The 19,592-nt window shown below is 41.3% G+C and overlaps 1 protein-coding gene and 1 long non-coding RNA gene across 11 annotated transcripts in view; one reads left to right on the top strand and one right to left on the bottom strand.

Moving 5' to 3' along the window:
* Window positions 1-19,592, top strand: part of ASTN2 (astrotactin 2) — a 986,627-nt gene that overhangs the window by 614,689 nt on the left and 352,346 nt on the right. For all 10 annotated transcript variants that reach the window (XM_045372567.2, XM_015436667.3, XM_015436666.3 and 7 more), the window contains one exon: window positions 4,467-4,655. In XM_045372567.2, the coding sequence (XP_045228502.2) occupies window positions 4,467-4,655 (189 nt within the window). The remainder of the gene's footprint in view (window positions 1-4,466; window positions 4,656-19,592) is intronic.
* LOC135967382 (uncharacterized) overlaps window positions 18,911-19,592 on the bottom strand; it is a 31,452-nt gene continuing 30,770 nt past the window's right edge. The window contains exon 2 of the long non-coding RNA XR_010581461.2: window positions 18,911-19,358. This is a non-coding gene — a long non-coding RNA (uncharacterized lncRNA). The remainder of the gene's footprint in view (window positions 19,359-19,592) is intronic.

Consider the following 19,592-nt stretch of genomic DNA (forward strand, 5'->3'; position numbering starts at 1 on the left):
CCTATGAATAATCTCCAAAAGACACGTGCAAAACCTTTATGCAAATAATCAAAAACTTCACTGAATGTTTTAAAAGAGCAGTTGATAGAGATACAAACTATGTTTCTGAATTAGAGGACTCCAAATTATAAAGATGCTGTATTAGTCAGGATAAGATAAGCTTTCTTCCTGTAGCCAGTGAGCCTCCTCCCCCAACCAGAAGTTTGTGCACAAAAGTTAATTTCTTAATTGTGCAAAGTCTATTGTGATTGTGGCAGTCTTCCTCCATCCTGTAGAATGCATCAGGAACACATGGTTTCCAAGCTTGCCATAACAAGGGAAGAGGCAGCTTGAAAATCACAGGATGTTTTGAAAAGGCTAAGTCTGGTAGTGACTTGTGTGGTGTCAGCACAGATTCCATTTTTCAGAATTCAGTTACATGGCCCCTTCAGCCCAACTGCAAGACAGGCTTAGACATGTAAGTCCAGGAAGAGGACATGGTGTTGTTAATGCAAGATGTCTTTGTCACAGTTATCAGAAGTGCCCAGCACAGAGTTAACTTGCAAAACGTATTTATTAAATAAAAGAAAAGTAAATAAAATTAGTATTAAAATCTTCCCCCAATTTAGTTTACAAATTCAAAGCATGGCCACCCAAAATTCCACTAGGGATTTGCATATAATTTGATAAGCCCATTCTGAAATTCATTTGAAAGGAAAAGCATGGAAGAGCAGTCAGGACTTTGGAAATAGAAAACTAGTGTTGATGAAGGGGAGGAGTATTACTTTATTACTATATCCAAAACAGGCAATAAAGCTATAGTAATTAAAATAGCTTGGAATTACTGCAGGAATATACAGATAATTAAACAGGAAAAACACCAACCATGTATACATGGCATATGTAGGGATTACACGTGTAAAAAAAATAACATTTCAAGTTTGTTGTTGAAAGGTCACACATTTCAGACAATTGTCAGCCATTTTAAAAAACAGTTAAGTAAAAATAACCACTCACACTACATTCAAAAATAAATGCTATACATATTAAATAACCAAAGATTTTTTAAACCTATACAATACTACAATAATATACAGAAATATATTTATCATCTTGTGGGTTTCTAGAGATTGCACAAATTTCAGACACAAAGACCAAGAGAGAGAGGTAATAAGATATCAAAAGCAAAATCAAAAGATATTAAAATACAAGCACAGATTGGAAAAAATGTTAATATATATGGAAGGTGAAGGATAACTACCCAGAAAATATTTAGAGCATATATAAACCAATACAAAGAAAAGGGCAAATATCACAATAGAAAAATAGTCAATGCACATTAATGGATAATCTATAGAAGGAGAAATGCAAGTGACCATAATGTGAAAAGGTGCTGAACTTAATCAGTAACAAGGTAAATGCAAATCCAAACAAAAATGAGTTATTTTTCCTATCCTAGATTGGCAGTAATGAACATGAAAGATGTAGAAAAATGGGATCTCCCATTCATCAATTATAGGATTGTAAATGGTAGAGACTCTACAGGTGACTATTTAGTAGATCTATCAAAATTTTAAAATTCATAAAACATTGACCAAGCAATTTCTTTTCTGAGTATCTCTTTTATAGAAACACATAGTTGGGCGCAATGATATATGTGCAAAGATCTTCATTATGGCACTGTTCGTAATAACAAACAGCTATAAACTGCCAAAGTGCCCATCAATAAAAATTAGTTAAAAGCATTATGGTACATTTATACTGTGCAATGCCAAATAACCATTTAAAAAGATAGATCTATATGTATAGTATTTTGAAAAGATCTCCAAGAAATAGCATCAGGTGCAAATGCATGTCTCACAACAATATATAGTGTAATTCTGTTTATGAGTTTATTATGAAATGTGTATGTGCATATGTGTGTGTATATAAATCCCCCCAATTTAGTCTGCAAATTCAAAGAAATGTGTATGTATACGCACACAGACACACACACACACAAACATACACGCACAATATGTATTTAAATGATCGAAAAACTCCCGGAAGAGCACATAACAATTAACAATGGTGACTTCTGGGACAGGAAGTGAGGAGTGGGAAATGAAGAAGTTCCATATTTTACTCTATAGACTTTGATAATGGTTTGTTTTGTTTTGATTTTGAGATGGAGTCTCACACTGTTGCCTGAACTGGAGTGCAGTGGCATGATCCCGGCTCACTACAACCTCCACTTCCCAGGTTCAAGTGATTCTCCTGCCTCCGCCTCCTGAGTAGCTGGGATTACAGGCACCTGCCACCATGCCTGGCTAATTTTTATTATTTTTTATTTTTAGTAGAGACAGGGTTTCACTATGTTGGCCAGGCTGGTTCGAACGTCTGACCTCATGATCCACCTGCCTCACCCTCCTAAAGTGTTGGGATTACAGGTGTGAGCCACTGCGCCCAGCCAGACTTTGATAATGTTTACTCAACTTCAACAATAATATATTTATTCACAGTTACACAGGCATGTGGGTGTGTGTGGATGGGGGAGAGAGAGAGAGAGAGAGAGAGAGAGAGAGAGAGAGAGAGAGAACTCTAGCCAGTATACCCAGGAAACCATTTCTCCATATTTTCTGAATAAATGGATGGAACTAGACTTTATCAAGCACTCATCATGTACGATTCACTTCCATATACACTCATTTCATCTGCACTGCAACTGTATTAAAAGGGACTTAGTAATATTTAGCAGATGCAAAAAGAAGGGGGATATACTTTACCAAGGCTCCGAGACAGGGCCCTTTTCCAAGAGATTTCCCCACTGCACTATGGAAAGGAACATGTGAACGTTAGAAAGACAATCAGTGCATCAGTGCAGTACACCAGGGATTGGGGAAAGCGGAGAAACAGTGACGGTTTGCTTCATGCATGAGACTTCCTGGCTTTTCACTAGAGTAATCTTGGGTCAAGTTTTCAGCTCTGCTTGTCTTCTTTCTGCCTCCAGTTCAACTCTATATCTGTAGCATCAGCTACTGCTTCCCACAACCTGTGTACATTTTCTTTCCAAACCACCATACAGAGCCTCTTCCTTCTCCCATCTGAGTTCCTGAGACCCTTTGCAGTTAGAATCAATGAATCTTTGCTACGCCCTTTGAAAGAAAGGCAAATAAGCGATTGCCTGCTGTATACTTTCTCAAACTGGTATAACCCAACCAGGGTCATTTTGTACACATAGAAGGCACTAGATTTGGAGGAGACAAAAATAGACAAATGTCCCTTTTTCTAACAGAACTGAATTTGAATATCAACTTTGCTACTTATAGTATGACATGCTTTACATCTTGGCTCCTTATTTTGCTTATGTGTAAAGCAGAAATGATGGTATTACTCTTTCTTCATGGTTATATAATAAATACATAAAGTGTTCAGTGAATAGTGCACGCTCAACAAATAGAAATACCACCATTACTACCACTGTTATGATTATTGTGTTAAGTACATTGCAATTCCTGGGTTTTTTTTGTGGCCAATATATCGTGTGACCTTATAGCATCCTACTGAATTAAGAAAGGTAGGAGTGTCTACTGTATTTTACACATGAGGAAACTGGGGATCATAGACATTAAATGACTCACTCATGTTGACATAGGTCACAAGGAGAAAAATGAAATTTGTACAGGTCTGTCTAGTCTCACAGATGATTTTCTTGTCTGTCTTTACTTATTTATGTGCACCATAGCCCTAGTGTGTAGCAGTGAACTTTGAAAAGGTAGACACTCATAGAATTCCAGTTTCTGGAATGATTTTTTAGGGGCTGAGATCTCTGATTTCTTGCCCCAACCACCCCCATCCACTCCAGCCCACGCGTCTCTGAGATTTCTTTGTCCCTGTAAATCTTCAAGTTGCAAATATTCAGATGCCTGTTTTGCCCATAGATGAGACCATCGCTGTCTCAAAGGCTGGTCAAGGGCTTTTCTGGCTATCAGAAATGGGTGGTTAGACTAACGGAGGCTGCTAAAATCCCTAAGTGAACAGAAGCCTTGTGCTGTCCATGGTCCTGGAAAGTTTCACCTCTGAGCTACCAGGATGATAAAAACCTTGTATTTGCTACAGTCTTCAAGCTTCGTTGACAGATGCACTGGGAATAGATTCTGGTTTGAGACACTAGTTGATAATTCCCTGTGAATTGGTCTGTCATGCTTTTTAAAGTCTGTGTGTTCATGGGAAACAGTTTTTAAATTTGCTTTGTGTGTGGATGTGCATGCTGGTGTCCCCTTGACTCCTCTAAAATGTCACAAATGACTTTCCTTGAATTTACCAATTTGCAGTATTAATGTGCTTCTCTCTAGACATCTGTGCCCTAGATAGGTTCCAGGCAGAATAGCTGTCTCCTTCCTAAACTCTGACCTGTTTTGCAGGGAAAGGAGGCCTTGGTTTTAGGTCACCCCCAATGGGGGCATTCAGGGTGTGAAGCTAATTCTCAGCTCTGTTTTATCATACAGTTGCGTGGAGGAGTACAAACTGGCTCCTGATGGAAAATCCTGCTTAATGCTCTCAGATGTCTGCGAGGGCCCCAAGTGCCTCAAACCTGACTCCAAATTCAATGATACCCTCTTTGGAGAAATGCTACATGGTTACAACAACCGGACCCAGCATGTGAACCAAGGCCAAGTCTTCCAGATGACCTTTAGGTATGCTGTAGATACTTGCATATTGCTGGTCTGAGTCACTGACAAGCAACCTGGGCACAGGGAGGAGCCATGGGCACAATGGGGTAGAGACCTGTTATTCAGGCCAACATCACTTTAAGCTCACAGGTACCCTCTTAAGAAGTGTTGAAAATCAGCTAAATTTATTCCATAAGGTTTCTTTTTCATGGTCCTAGCATATATTTGTCCCACCATACCATTTTCCTAGCTCTATCCACATATTTTAAATTCAATCTTTAATTATCCTATAAGTACAGTTAATGGCATTTTGAAAAACATTAATTAATCTTTCAGTCTACTGAAAAATAAGTATTTTATGTATGCTGTTCAGGCAGTTCAAAAATAAAGACATTTAATGTAGTAGGAAATAAAAATCCCATCACCCAGATATACCTAGAATTAACATTTTCCTGAATGCTCTTAAAATTTCTACTTCTCTCTTTCTTGCTCTGTTTTTTCCTATCTGCCTACACACACACACACACACACACACACACACACACACACACACCCCAAATCCCAGGAAAGCTGTTTAGAAATTGCTTTTTTTACTCAATAAGTGAGTGATGGTTAGGTTGGCCAGATTATGTGAGGATTAAACATGCAAGATGTTGGTAAAGGGTTTCCTTGGACAGTTGAAGAAACTGGAACTGTTCTGCCTAAAGAAGATAAACCTTAAGTGGTGACTTATTCATGCCTCAAAGCTTGAAGAACCATAAGGTAGTAGAGTGAGATTTGTTGCATGTATAGAAAAGGATTATCTAAATGCACACACACACACACACACATGCACACACACATACTTTTAGCCATGTTTGCATAAAAAAAGAATAAGATATTATCACAAAGCAGGGTTCTCCTAATCATTTGAGGTCATATCAATAAAAGTCAGAACTAGTAATAAGTCACCATGATAGTCATCATTGTTTCCATTCCATCATCTTACTAATAGTAGTGATAATTGTATTATGAGTGGTAATAATGGTTACCATTTACTAATAATTATTCTGTATCAAGCTCTTTACTACTAACTACTACTGCTAACAAGAATAATGTCCACTAACATTGATTCAGCATACGCAAAAGGGTTTTCTAAGTACTTTTTACCTATTAAGTTATGTAATCCTCAAAATGATCCTGTGAGGCAGGGGTTATTATCATCCTTTTTATACAGAAGAGAAACAGAAATCTAAAGTAGCTTTCCAAAGACTCCCTTCTAGGAAGGAGGAGAGCCAAGATAATTTCATTTTAGCTTCATTATTGAAATCATTGGAGGCACTATGACCTCCATTTTACAATTGAGAAATTAATCCAGAGAGGTTGAGTGACTTTCTCAAGTTCATCATCTAGTAAGAGGTAGAGTCAGGAATCAGATGTAACTTCAGCTGACTCTAAAACCTTGCTCTTGTATTTCAATTCAGCATACCCTCTTACTCCCATTTTAGAGAATGAGAATGGAGATGTGAATTCACTAAAACTGTTCATCCTTGTAATCATCATATACTCTTTCAGAACCTCCTCTTTCCCATGTACCATGCTGGTTATTGGGCATAAGATGGAAAATGAGAGAGAAATAGCCCCTCTGACACTTTAGGTATCGTTGGCAGGTGGACCCACGACTCAGATACTCAAGCAGAGGCTGAATGCTACTTTACTGGAAAAGCTCTGAGCCAGGCATGGTGGCTCACACCTGTAATTCCAACACTGTGGGAGGCCTAGGTGGGAGGATCACTTGAGCCCAGGAGTGTGAGACCAGCCTGGGTAACTTTGCAAGATTCCATCTCTGCTTAAAAAAAAAAAAAAAAATTAAAACTGGGCCTGGCATGGTGGCTCACACCTGTAATCCCAGCACTTTGGAAGGCGGAGGCGGGCAGATCACGAGGTCAGGAGATTGAGACTATCCTGGCTAACACGGTGAAACCCCATCTCTACTAAAAATACAAAAAAATTAGCCAGGTGTGGTAGCAGGCACTTGTAGTCCCAGCTACTTGGGAGGCTGAGGCAGGAGAATAGCATAAACCCGGGAGGCAGAGCTTGCAGTGAGCTGAGATCGCGCCACTGCACTCCAGCCTGGGCGACAGAGCGAGACTCCATCTCAAAATAAAATAAAATAAAAAATAAAACAGTTATTTGAACATGGTGGTACATGCCTGTAGTCCCAGCTACTCGGGAGGCTGAGGCAGGACCATCACTTGAGCCTGGCCACTCAAGGTTATAGTGAGCTATGATCATGCCACTGAAATCCAGTCTGGGCAACCGAGTGAACACTTGTCTCTATTGAAAAAATAAAAAAATAAAGAACAACAAAAATCAGAAAAAGCTCTGAGGGAAATTTAAGGATAGTCTGGATGAACTGTGGTTCAATGCTGAGATTCTATGATACTAGTTTTCTATAATTTTAATGGTCTATGAAAGTATGTCTTGAGCAACATCGTGGATAGAATAATGCTGCTTGGAATACAAAAGAAAAAAATAAGGAATTATTCCTTCTCTTTGAGGAAGAAATTTAAAAGCTTGCAAGATGACATGCACAAGTTTTAAAAAAATAGAAAAATTTAATTTGCAAAGCAGTGTTCCAAGGAAAGACAATGGTTTCCAAAGAGTTCCCATGGGAAGCCTGTTGAAAGGAATTAGAAGGAAAGATAAAGGGCTTCTCAAAGGACAAGGCTTGTGAACTGAGGTTTGAAGTGATAGCAAAGAATAGTGCCTCGGGAGAGATAAGAGTTAAAGGGCATTTTCCTGTCCAGGAAGGAGCCTGCAAAGGCCCAGACATATGGAAAAGCAACAGTGGGAGTCAAGAAAACAGACTTGCGAATGAACCTGACTTCAAATCCCAGCCCCATCCACGGCAAGCATAATTCTACGCTTCATCTTTAAAACGGGGTGCTTTTAACAGAAGCCAGCCATTTCCATAGGTACATTGCATGTTTTATGGAGTTTAATTTCTCACAGCAGCTCTCAGAGTAGCTGGCATTTGATAATTGAGCCAATGTACCATTCTCTTGTGTGAAGAATAGCTTGGTCCAAAAGAAGGATCCACATGTGTAGTAAGAGGCTAGATCCTGAACAAACTTCATTAAATCCTGGGATCCCATTTCACACGCAGGGAAAGGACTTGTTCACAAAGCAAGTCATTGTGGGACCAGCCCATGTTCTCAGATCTCCTGACTGCCTGGGGTGTTTATCTTTCCGCCGCCAACAGACTTGTCAGTAAGAAAGAGCATGGCACCGCTGGGGGTGGTGGCTCAGGCCTGTAATCCCAGCACTTTGGGAGGCTGAGGCGGGCGGATCACGAGGTTAGGAGATCAAGACCATCCTGGCTTACACAGTGAAACCCTGTCTCTACTAAAAATACAAAAAATTAGCCAGGCGTGGTGGTGGGCGCCTGTAGTCCCAGCTACTCGGGAGGCTGAGGGAGGGGAATGGTGTGAACCCGGGAGGCAGAACTTGCAGTGAGCCGAGATAGCGCCACTGCACTCCAGCCTGGATGACAGAGCGAGACTCTGTCTCAAAAGAAAAGAAAAGAAAAGAAAAGAGCATGGCATCTTAAAGCCTGGCCTAGGGGTGTCCAGTCCCAGTCCCAGACACAACTTTAGGCCCATTAAAAGTCGTTGTTCTGCCTCAAACACTCTGCTTATTGTTTCCAACTTCTCAACCCTGGATTGCCTCTGAACAGCCAGAGCCTAAGTGCCCTGATTTGCCCATGGAGAGGAGTAGAGTGAACAGACCAGGATTTTCTCTTTTGATGACAACCTCAAGATTTAGAAAACTCCCAAGACTACCACCATTATATTTGAGCAATCCATTCCATTTAAGCTCTGTCATCCTTGGCTTCAGCTAAACTTTCTTTGCAATTATTTCCATCTCCCGACCATGTAACCTCTTGGAACCATGCTAAGTCAGTTGCCTCCCCACTGTGGAAAGGCAAGCCACTTCTGATGAGTCTAAATTTATCTTTTCCTTTTCTTTCCTTTTGAAATGGAGCCTCACAGTGTTGCCTGGGCTGGAGTGCAGTGGCGTGATCTCAGCTCACTGCAACCTCCGCCTCCCAGGTTCACACGATTCTCCTGCCTCAGCCTCCCAAGTAGCTGGGATTACAGGCACACACCACACCTGGCTAATTTTTTGTATTTTTAATAAAGAAAGGGTTTCACTATGTTGGTCAGATGGGTCTCAAACTCCTGACCTCGTGATCCACCCACCTCGGCCTCCCAAAGTGCTAGGATTACAGGCATGAGCCACCGCGCTCAGCCCTAAATTTATCTTTTTCAAGTCTCCCTTCCTGAGCTCCAGGCAGTGGGGAGAATGGAGCTCCTTTGTCCTTCATGTTACTGAAAGCCTGCAAGTATTTCAGCATCAAATGCAGTTGTCATTTCTCTCCTCCTACTACTTCCTTCCTCCCTCCTCTAAGTAATCTCTGGTCCAGCCCTAGAGAGTAGCCAGCAAGTACTGCCACCAGCCGTCTCACCATATGCCTCATTTCCTGACAATTGGCTGGCCGAGGATATCAAACTCTCTACCAGCTAGTGTCTCCTGTGTGACAGCTACAGTTCTGCTTTGTTCTCCTCCCTGCCCCTGCCTAGATCACCCCACCTAGCAACTGCTGATACAAGAGAGGTCTGTGTTTTCCATTTCCTCTCTTGAATCTCTGAAAGAGCAACCCGGATTTCTGCTTTACAAAGCGCTTAAAAATGTAATGTCTCTGACCTAGACGAGAACTTAAAGATTAACTATTTCAGACCTTACTTGTACAGATGGAGAAACGGAAGCTCAGGAAAGGATATAACTGGCTCAGTATTCACAGTGACTGGAACTCCTCTCATGCTGAAAGTTAGTTTCGGACTGCCAAACCAGTGCTCCCTGGTTTCTTGTTCTGCAATAAAGGATGTATGCAACTACTTTATATCCCATATCAGCATGTGGTGAGGAGAGCTCTGTGTTCTATCCCTATTCTCAGTGTAGAGTGAGGACCCAGGTGTCACAGGGGGAGACCAAATTGATAACTAAGGAGGGATCTTAGGCAAGGACCACTCCATGGGGAGCTACCTCTTCAGGTCACTGCATGTAGGCTACAGCCTGTTCCTGAGGGTGTGAGCATGTGGTGATATTTCCTGACCAGTCCGAGGGTTCGCACTGTGTGCAAAGATTAAGCATGGTGCACATTAAGGGACTCACATGGAAAGCTTAAGATAGGGCAAGAGTGACAAGGAGACTCAGACAGACAGAGCAGAGGCAGGGAGAGAGAGGCAAAAACAGAGGAGACACTAAAGAACAGTCTGTGTCACAGCAGGAGGGAACAGCAAGCAAAGAAAGAATTAAGAAGAGATGTAGAGCAGTGAACAGAGTTAAAGAGTTACAGAGACAGACAGCAGAAGATGGGGAAATGGGAAATGTGTGCAAGATGGAAAGACTGAAGGAGACATGAAAAGATCAAGAAAGAAGTACATGGAGTTCATACAAAAGTCAAAATACAGTTCGTTCCTAGGAAGGGAATGGGGCTTGTTTTGAGAGACTGGATGGAGATGAGAGAGACCACTTGATTAGGAATTAGGTTGAAATTGACATGAATGAAGCCTTTGGTAAAATGTCAAGTTCTGTGGAAATGGGAAGAGCCAATGATTTTTCTTCCAAATTGCTCCCAGGTCCAGTAAGTGATGTCAAGCTTTGTTGTTTTTTATCCCTTCCAGTGCACAGTGTTGGTCTTAGTGATCCATATAGGGTCACTGTCAGAATCCCCTTTCCTTTGTTCTTGATCAGTGTGGGAATTGACAGACTGTTCAAGTGAGATAAACTCACCAAAGGTTGGTGGTATTTGATGTTTATTTGTTTGTTTTTACTCTCTCCCCGCCCCCTTACCCTCATTCATTCTACTTCATTCCTATAAGGAAGGAAGGTCAACTTTGGTTATAGATTGCAGAGATTTAGATAAACATCAGTCAAGAACTATTATTGAACCTGGTGTCTCAGAAATGGCAGGAAGGAGAAGTTGCTTGGAAATGGGGACTGAGCAAATTGCAGTGGTAGATGTTGCAAAGGCCTCATCATAAATAAGATAGGTCTGCTGGCCACAGGCATTTGCCCATAGGCCCTCAAGAATGACCTGCAAAGAGCTGGAGGAGCTCATGAAAGATTTATTAGAAAGGGACTTTTCAATCTTGTCTGCTTCTCAGATGTGCATGTTGTATAGCATAAGAGGACAGTTTGGGGTAAGATGTGGGATTTGGGGATTCAGCACTGACAACCCACGCCTGGCAACACAGAAGGGCTTTCTATAAGGATTCAAGGAAAGTTGGTCTTTGTTAGTAGCACTCACTCTTTCCCCCACTGAGGATACTGAGTCAGTTCTTATTAAGTGGTCTCCAAAGCTGTTCTGGCCTATGATTTTTCTAGTGCCTTCCTAAGAGATGATTAATTAAACATGCTGCTTCTGAAACCTTCTTTCCCCTCCCTTCCACCTCTTTCCCTCCTCCCCCCTTTTAATGGTGTGCACATTTTTTATGTGTCTGGTCCTATACTGAATACTTTTATGTGTTTTTCCATTTGATCTTTTCACACCTATTGCAAAGGAGCCATTAACAACTTGGCTTTATGAATAAAAGGAAATGAATGTATCAGTCAGAATGCATTAGTTTGTGTCTTGGGAACAAACAATTTCAAACTTCAGTGGCTTGAATGTGAAAGTTTTTATGTGTTGGTCATACCACATGCCTCTCCCTGGATGGCAGGGGCCCTGGCCGTTCTGGTGTTTGGAAATCTAGACTGACAGAAGAATCACCATTCTGTGCTTCCATTAATGCTTTCATAGTGAGAAACAAACTTGGCTATCATAACTTTCTCCTAGCAGTGAAATTCTGCTTCTATTTCTAGTCAAATTAAGTCCCATTGCTATCTCAAAGGACTGGACAGAGACATGCTATCTTATGATGCGTCTTACGATAAGACATGCTATCTTATCTCAGCACATCGTAAGACGCTGAGAAGCAAAGGCACAGAAATATTTGTGGGACACTGAAGCACAGAGAGATTAGGCTAACTAGCCTAGCAGTCAAACAGCTAAAGAAGTGGTAGCATCTGGGTTTAACACCAAAGTTCACTTAGCAGTCATGCCTTCCAGGCTCCTAGCACTCTCCTGTTTCATATTGCAGCCTCTGAGAACTATAATACGTCCTTCTATTCTCTTGTCAATTTCTTTCATTCAGTTACTGAAGAACCACAAACTTTATAGCTGGAAAAACCTTGGAGAACAATTTATACAAACTCTCCTCTTGTTCGTTTGTTTGTATGGGACAGAGTCTTGCTCTGTCGCCCAGGCTGGAGTGCAGTGGCACGATCTTGGCTCACTGCAACCTGTGCCTCCTGGACTGAACTGATTCTCCTGCCTCAGCCTCCAGAATAGCTGGGATTACAGACGTGTGCCACCATGCCCAGCTAATTTATGTATCTTTAGTAGAGACAAGGTTTCACCGTGTTGGCCAGGCTGGTCTTGAACTCCTGGCCTCAAGTGATCCTCCCACCTCAGCCTCCCAAAGTGTTGTAATTATAGGTGTGAGCCACCGCACCTGGTCAAACTCTCCCCTTTAGTAGATGGGATACCTGAGGCTCACAGTGGTTAAGTAAAGTGCCTAAAGTTGTATCACTAATACATGAATAAGCCAGTCCTTCAACCTTCAGCCTGTTTGTCTGCACTATATTCTGTCTGAAGGCTTGGAGACATGGCATCCAACCCTGTACAGGAGCACCAATGCCAAGGTCCTGTAGAGAATTAGTGGCAGAACCAGGCCTGGAAGTTGTGTTTGTGCACTCTCAGGTCTGTGTGCTTTATAACAGATGATGATCTCATTGAAATAAGAAAAAGCAAAAGAGGCTGTTAGTGGAGACAGTATTAATTAAAAGGAGGCATTAGCTTCTGATTTTTCAAGGCTATTCCCAAGCCTCTCTATGAAGCAATATTCTGCAATATTCAAACTCTTAGCAAAATCCTTAATTTGTCACTTAGAAACATAGCAGTTTGCTGCCTTCTTTGCGGGACCATTGGCAAGATCTTGGAAGTGCACTGAGGACAGCATTTGGAACTGGATTAGAGGAGTCAAGGGGTGAATTTTCCTGGCAGTCTAACTCCTGAACTGGTTGCAGAAAAAAATCTCTTTTCTTTTGTGTGGCTCCATGTTTCCAAGGTTTTCGGACATCTTTGGCAGGAATCAAGACCAATGTTGGGCGTACCATAGGGGCTGGAATCAGAAAGCTAAATTTCTTTTTTCAAACCACTTTATTAAAGTATAATTGACATAAAAAAAGTTGTTCATATTTAATGTACACAACTTGATTAGTTTGGAGATAAGTATATACGAGTGAAACCATCACCACCATCAAGGCCATAGATAGATCCATTACCTTCCATAGCTTTCTCCTACCCTCTTTGTTTATTTAGTTTTTTTGTGCTGAGAACATTTAACACCCAGCATTTTGGTATGCCAAAATGGGAGGATCTCCTGAGGCCAGGAGTTCAAGACTAGTCTGAGGATTATAGTGATATCACATCTCTACAAAAAAAAAAAAAAAAAGTTAGCTGAACATGGTGTTGTGCAGCAGTAGTCACAGCTACTTGAGAGGCTCACTAGAGCCCAGGAGTTTAAGGCTGCAGTGAGCCGTGATGGCACCACTGCATTCCAGCCTGAGTGACACTGTGAGATCCTGTCTCAAAAAACAAAATGAAACACTTAACATATCTTAGTGAAATTTGAGTCTATAATACAGTATTGTTAGCTATGGAGACTATACTGTAAAATAGATCTCCAGAACTTATTTATCTTGCATAATAAAACTTTGTTCCCAAAACCTTGTACCCTTTAGTCCTTGCCTCCCCATTTTTCCGTTCACCTAGTTTCTGACAACTGCAATTATACTTTCTGCTCCTATGAGTTTCTGATACTGTTCTGCCATTTCCTGCTGTATCACCCTTGACCATTCTTCTCCCTGGTTTCTGTGGCCTCTTCTGTAAATTAAGGCTAGTGCAAATATCAGACAGAGGCTGAGAGCATCTGATACAAAGCATAGCATTTTTGCTACTCAACTCTTATGGCCAGGAGCTTAGTGAAGCCTTTCCTATTCACCTGATCATAAGAATCACATGGGACTGCACCAAGACCCACCATTTTTCCCAGAGAAGGGGATCAGAAAAGTGCATTTTTACCAGTATTTCCAGGTGGTTCATATGATCCAACAATTTTGGGATACAATGACTTGGTGTTTAAGAGGCTAGCTCTGGACTTAGAGACCCAGCTTGCCTTTGGTCAACTGTGTGACTAGAGGCACATTATTTCATTAAGCCTCAATTTCCCCCATCTCTAAATTAAGAATAATAGTAACAATGCCCACTTCCTGGTGTTGAGATAATTAAATGGAATTGGAACCTGTTTCATATCTGTCCTTGGCAGACAGAAGACCCACGTGCCATAGGGGGCTACCAGGTTCATCACTAAGGAGGCGCTGTAAGCAAAGCTCACCTGCATATGCAGGATTATGCAGGGACTAGATCCTCTTCCTGACTGGTGTGCTGCTGTTAAAAGCTAAGAGGGTCCAAATCCCGTGTCTGCCCTTTCCAAGCTGTGTGGCTTTGGATAAATTTCTTAACTTCAATAATCTCAAGATCTTCAACTATAAAGTGGTGTTTTACCTTAAAATATCCTCCAAGAGCTTTGGCAAGGATTTAACAGGCAAATAAGCAAAGCTCCCAGCACACAGTAGGTTCCCAATAAATATTCCTTTCTCTGCCTTAAATTGCATTCCTTTCCCCCCAATTCCAGGAGCCATACAGCAAATGAAGATTTTTTTTTTTTTCATTCCCTGCAAAACTTTTTTCTGAACTGGAGCCAGGGTTATCCTCTCAACTTCTTCCAAGCAGCACATGTTTTGGTAAACATGGTGCTTTCATCAAATGCCCAGGATAGGGGTAGAAGCTCAGCCCTTCATGCTCTGGGGATGAGGGTCATGGGAAGTGGACAGCTCAGCTAGCAGTGTAGAATCACAGCCTCGGGAAAATATAATCTCTCCAGTGTGTTCTGTCACCTGTGTCTTATAGGGTCACCCTTTTTTTTTCCTGCCTGAACGTTCTATAGTGAAATACATCTCATTAGGAATGTGGGATTTAAGTGTTCATATTTACTATGTGGAATTTGATAAAAGGCCTGGGCCCAGATCCAAAAGTTGCAGTGGTGTGCTAATCTCCCACCTCTGGGGTGATATTAAAAATATTTAATGATAAGGCCAGGTGCAGTGACTCACACCTGTAATCCCAGCACTTTGGGAGGCCAGGGTGGGTGGATCACGAGGTAAGGAGTTCGAGACCAGCCTGGCCAACATGGTAAAATCCCGTCTCTATTAAAAATACAAAAAAATGAGCTGGGTGTGGTGGCGGGTGCCTGTAATCCCAGCTAATTGCGAGGCTGAGGCAGGAGAATTGCTTGAACCCAGAAAGCGGAGATTTCAGTGAGCCGAGATCGTGCCATTGTACTCTAGTCTGGGCAACACTAGTGAAACTCTGTCTCAAAAAAACAAGCAAACAAACAAACAAAACAAAAACAACAACAAAAATTACCAATAAGCATAGAAGTGCCACTTGCCCAATAGGAAAGGAGGCCCTTTCAAACAGCATGAAGCTTAACCAGCAAGTCTTGCTGGACTGCACATCAGTCTCACTCACCTACTACCTGTCCTAGTTTTCTTCCCCTATTATCACCACATCACATCCTCTGTCCATTTCCCAATACCCTTAAAGCATAATCCATCTTGTAAAACGATGTTTTCTATCCCTTTCAAAACCTGTGTTTGGGGGGCATAGGCAGATATTTCTCCCATGACACATGTTGACAAAGCAGATTGATGCTCATACTCTTTACATGAGAAAATTGAAGCCCAGAGAAATGAAGCATGGCATTCAAGGCCACACAGCGTGTAAATGACGGAGCCAGGATTGAAGGGCTGCTCTTGTAAACACTCCACAGCCTCTAGATGTGTGTGCTCAGGCACAAGCACATGATCTAGACCAAGCTCGTCCAACCCACAGCCCACGAGCCATGTGTGGCTCAGGATGGCTTTGAATGTGGCCCATCACAAATTTGTAAACTTTCTTAAAATATTATGAAGTTTTTGGCTGGGCTCAGTGGCTTACACCTGTACTCCCAGCACTTTGAGAGGCCGAAGCAGGTGGATCACCTAAGGTCAGGAGTTCGAGACCAGCCTGACCAACGTGGAGAAACCCCGTCTCTACTAAAAATACAAAATTAGCCAGGCTTGGTGGTGCATGCCTGTAATCCCAGCTACTCGGGAAGGCTGAGGCAGGACAATCACTTGAACCTGGGAGATGTAGGTTGCGGTGAGCCAAGATCGCACCATTGCACTCCAGCCTGGGCAACAAGAGTGAAACCCCATCTAAAAAAAGAAAAAAGAAATATGAGTTTTGTTGTTGCGTTTTGTTTTTGTTTTTGTTTTTTGCATATCAGCTATTATTGGTGTTAGCATATTTTATGTGTGGCTCAAGACCATTCTTCTTTCAATATGGCGCAGGGAAGTCAAAAAATTGGACACTCCTGGTCTAAACTATATGATCCTCTAAGAGCTGTGAAGCAAATAATAGCTCATCATCATTATTATGCATGAAAACCCTATCTAAAGGTGGGAATTTTACATATATCTGCTTAAAGTCAGAACTCAGTACACATGAATTATACTGGTGCTTCTCAAACTCTAATGTATAAACCGATTGCCTGCTAAAATATCGATTATGCATCAGTAGGCCACAGGTAATAAATTCTTAGGCTCTGCATTTCAAATGAGCTGCTAGGTCCGAGGACCAGCTTTTTTTGTTTGTTTGTTTGTTTTTCAAACATATTTAAGATTCTCTTTTTTCCGGACCTCAATCCCGTTTCCCAAAGGACTATTAAGTTCCTTTTGTATTCACCAGAATTTTAAATAAATTAAAATATGTATTTCCAAGGGGGATCATATGATCAAAATAGCTAGCTAGCCAGCCAGCCATACTGTTCTGCACCTTGAATTTTTCATTTACTCATAGCTCTTGGAGAGCTATCAATGTTTATAGATCTTCCTCCTACGTTTCAGACATGCCATATTTTTCCATTGTAGGGATAACATATGCTCCATGAGGGCAGAGATTTTTGTCTGTGTTGTTCATTGCTGTGTCCCCAGTTCCTGCTGAATATGTGTTGAATGATTGAATCATGTAATTATTAACCACTCCTTTATTCATGCACATCTAGGTTGCTTCCAGTTTTTGGCTTTTCCGAAACATATTTCAGTGAACAACTTTATATATATATATATATATATATATATACATACTAATACATCTGTAGAACAAATTCCTAGGAGTAGAATGATTGGATTAATTGTTATGTGTGTTTTATTTTATTACTTTTTTTTAAAATTTTTTTTTCAACTTTTGAGATTCGGGGGTTACATGTGCTCATTTTTTACCTGGGTATATTGCATGATCCTGAGGTCTGGGGAATGAATGATCCCTTTGCTCATGTACTGAGCATAGTACCCAATATTTAGTTTTTAAGCCTTGTCCTCTTTCTCCTTCCTCCCTCAGTAGTCCCCAGTTTCTGCTGTTCTCATCTTTATGTCCATGAGTACAGAGGACTAGCTTTGAATAGCAAAGTGTTAAACTGAACTTAAATGCTAGATGGAAACACCAGCTGCCTAGGTTATACATGAGAATGGAGGATTGTTGTTCCTCCATTTGCCAGTTTGAAAGCAGGAACCAAGTCCCAAGGCCAATGACACTAGAGATCCATGGAATCCTAAAGAAGTCTCCTCATGTAATCCTCTCTAGAGTGACCAAGTGCAGAGAATATGTTTCAGTTTTGCAGCAGCCAGGGGAGACAGTCCTGTCCTGCAATCCAGTAGGCCCCCAGTGCATAATGTAGCAGAGGTTATTTTGCATTAATCCGCTCTGCTATCTGATGGGCACAGGGATGCCCAGAGATCAGTGCCAACAGAGAAGGCACTTATTGAAGGCAGGCTGCAAACTCCCAGGTGCTGAAGCCACGGTTGGGTGCCTGGATTCGAGCCTCCTCTATGTGCCCACACTGCAATTTCAGCCACAATTGGATGCAGCAGAAAGCTACTTACCAGCAGAGAGCAGTGCTGCATTCTGCTTCAGGTCAAAGGTTGAAGACAAACTGGAAAAGTATGGAGAAATCCATTTGGGAGAAGACATTGGCCTGGGTGAAGCTTTATTATTCTTAAGCACTGAAACAAAAATCTCATAGCATCAACACTCATTAGTTTAACTGGCGACAGAAAGTAAGTAGTAAAATTAAGATCTAGTGAAAGAAGCTTTTTATTGTTTTTTTTTTTTTTTTTAATGGGGAGTAGGGAATTGCAATCCATTTTTAAACAAGCCCTCTGTAATCTTTCCCCCTATTTATGGTAAGAGAGGAAAGAAAAATAGCTGCTTTAATTTTTTAAAATTTTATTCTCAATGTTCACATCTCTAAATATACCAAACATGGTCATTTTATGAAGAAAACAAATTATACAGAGCATACTTCAAATGTTCTCCAACGAACCTAAAAATGTGTCTCTAGACTGCAAAAGGTGCTAAAACAACAAAATCAACAAGATCCATTTTGCTTGTCTTCACAGCTCTCTTTCCCCCCTTTTTTTTTGGTTTTGTTTTAAATTTCTGGCCTCAAAATCCCTGACTCTGTTCTTTTTCTAGAAGGGGAAAGCCTATCTGAATCATTGAGACATCTGAAGCAGAGACAATTTTTAAAGAAGCGCAATTTCATTACACTCAAATGCAGGCCGTAACTCAGGCTGGTCTAAATGCTCAGAAGGAAGAGTCCTTAGGGAACCTATGAACAGATAAGGATAGATTGTAATTAGCACAGTCATTGTAATTAGCAGAGCAATTGTAATTAGCACAGTGATTGTTTGTTCATTATGGGTGCTTCCAAAGTGACTCCAGGCAGTTTGTTCTCTTAAGTATCTTCTGCCATTTCCCCCCATGATCTTGTTTACACTGCTAATGCACTAAAGTGCTTAGCAATCTCTTTTATAAATAAACACTTAAAAGTTATGGGCCAGCCCAGCCCCTGGTCAAGCATTATGCATTCTTAATGGAGCCCACAGTGCTGAAATTTTACTATATTACATTATGGTAAGTCCATACTGGTATCTCACTCAAGAAAGAAATCACACCTCAGAAGTCATTTGTTACTATTATTGTTTTATTAATCATGAGAGGGAATAAGATGATGACAAAGAAATGAACTTGAGGTCAGAAGTTCTAGCCCTGACTTTACCACTAGTTCTCATTTGTGAGTTAATGAGTTTTGGTTGAACACCTGTTATATATCAGGTCTTATAAATCTCTGGAGATAGAGCTGGGCATGGTGGCTCACACCTGTAATCCCAGCACTTTGGGAGGCCAAGGCAGGCAGATCACGAGGTCAGGAGTTTGAGACCAGTCTGGCCAATGGGGTGAAACCCCGTCTCTACTAAAAATACAAAAATTAGCTCAGTGTGGTGATGCATGCCTGTAATCCCAGCTACTTGGAAGGCTGAGGCAGTAGAATCGCTTGAACCTGGGAGGTGGAGGTGCAGTGAACTGAGATCACACCACTACATTCCAGCTTGGGTGACAGAGTGAGACTCCATCTAAAAACAAAACAAAATAAAATAAATTCTCTGGAGATAAAAAGAGGAAGAAGACAGTTGAGGTTTCTATTCTTGTGCAGATGGACTCGCCAACAAGTGCATTTTGCTCAGTGAGAGGCAGCGAAGACTCCCTGGAAGAAGTGCTCCCTGAGACCTGGAGGCTAGAGTAACAGTTAACATGTGAGGGAGTGTTCCAGGCAAATGAGAGCAAAGAGGGTCTGTAGACGTGAACAT

This window comes from Macaca fascicularis, chromosome 15, assembly GCF_037993035.2.
Source record: "Macaca fascicularis isolate 582-1 chromosome 15, T2T-MFA8v1.1".
NCBI classification, from domain to species: Eukaryota; Metazoa; Chordata; class Mammalia; order Primates; family Cercopithecidae; genus Macaca; species Macaca fascicularis.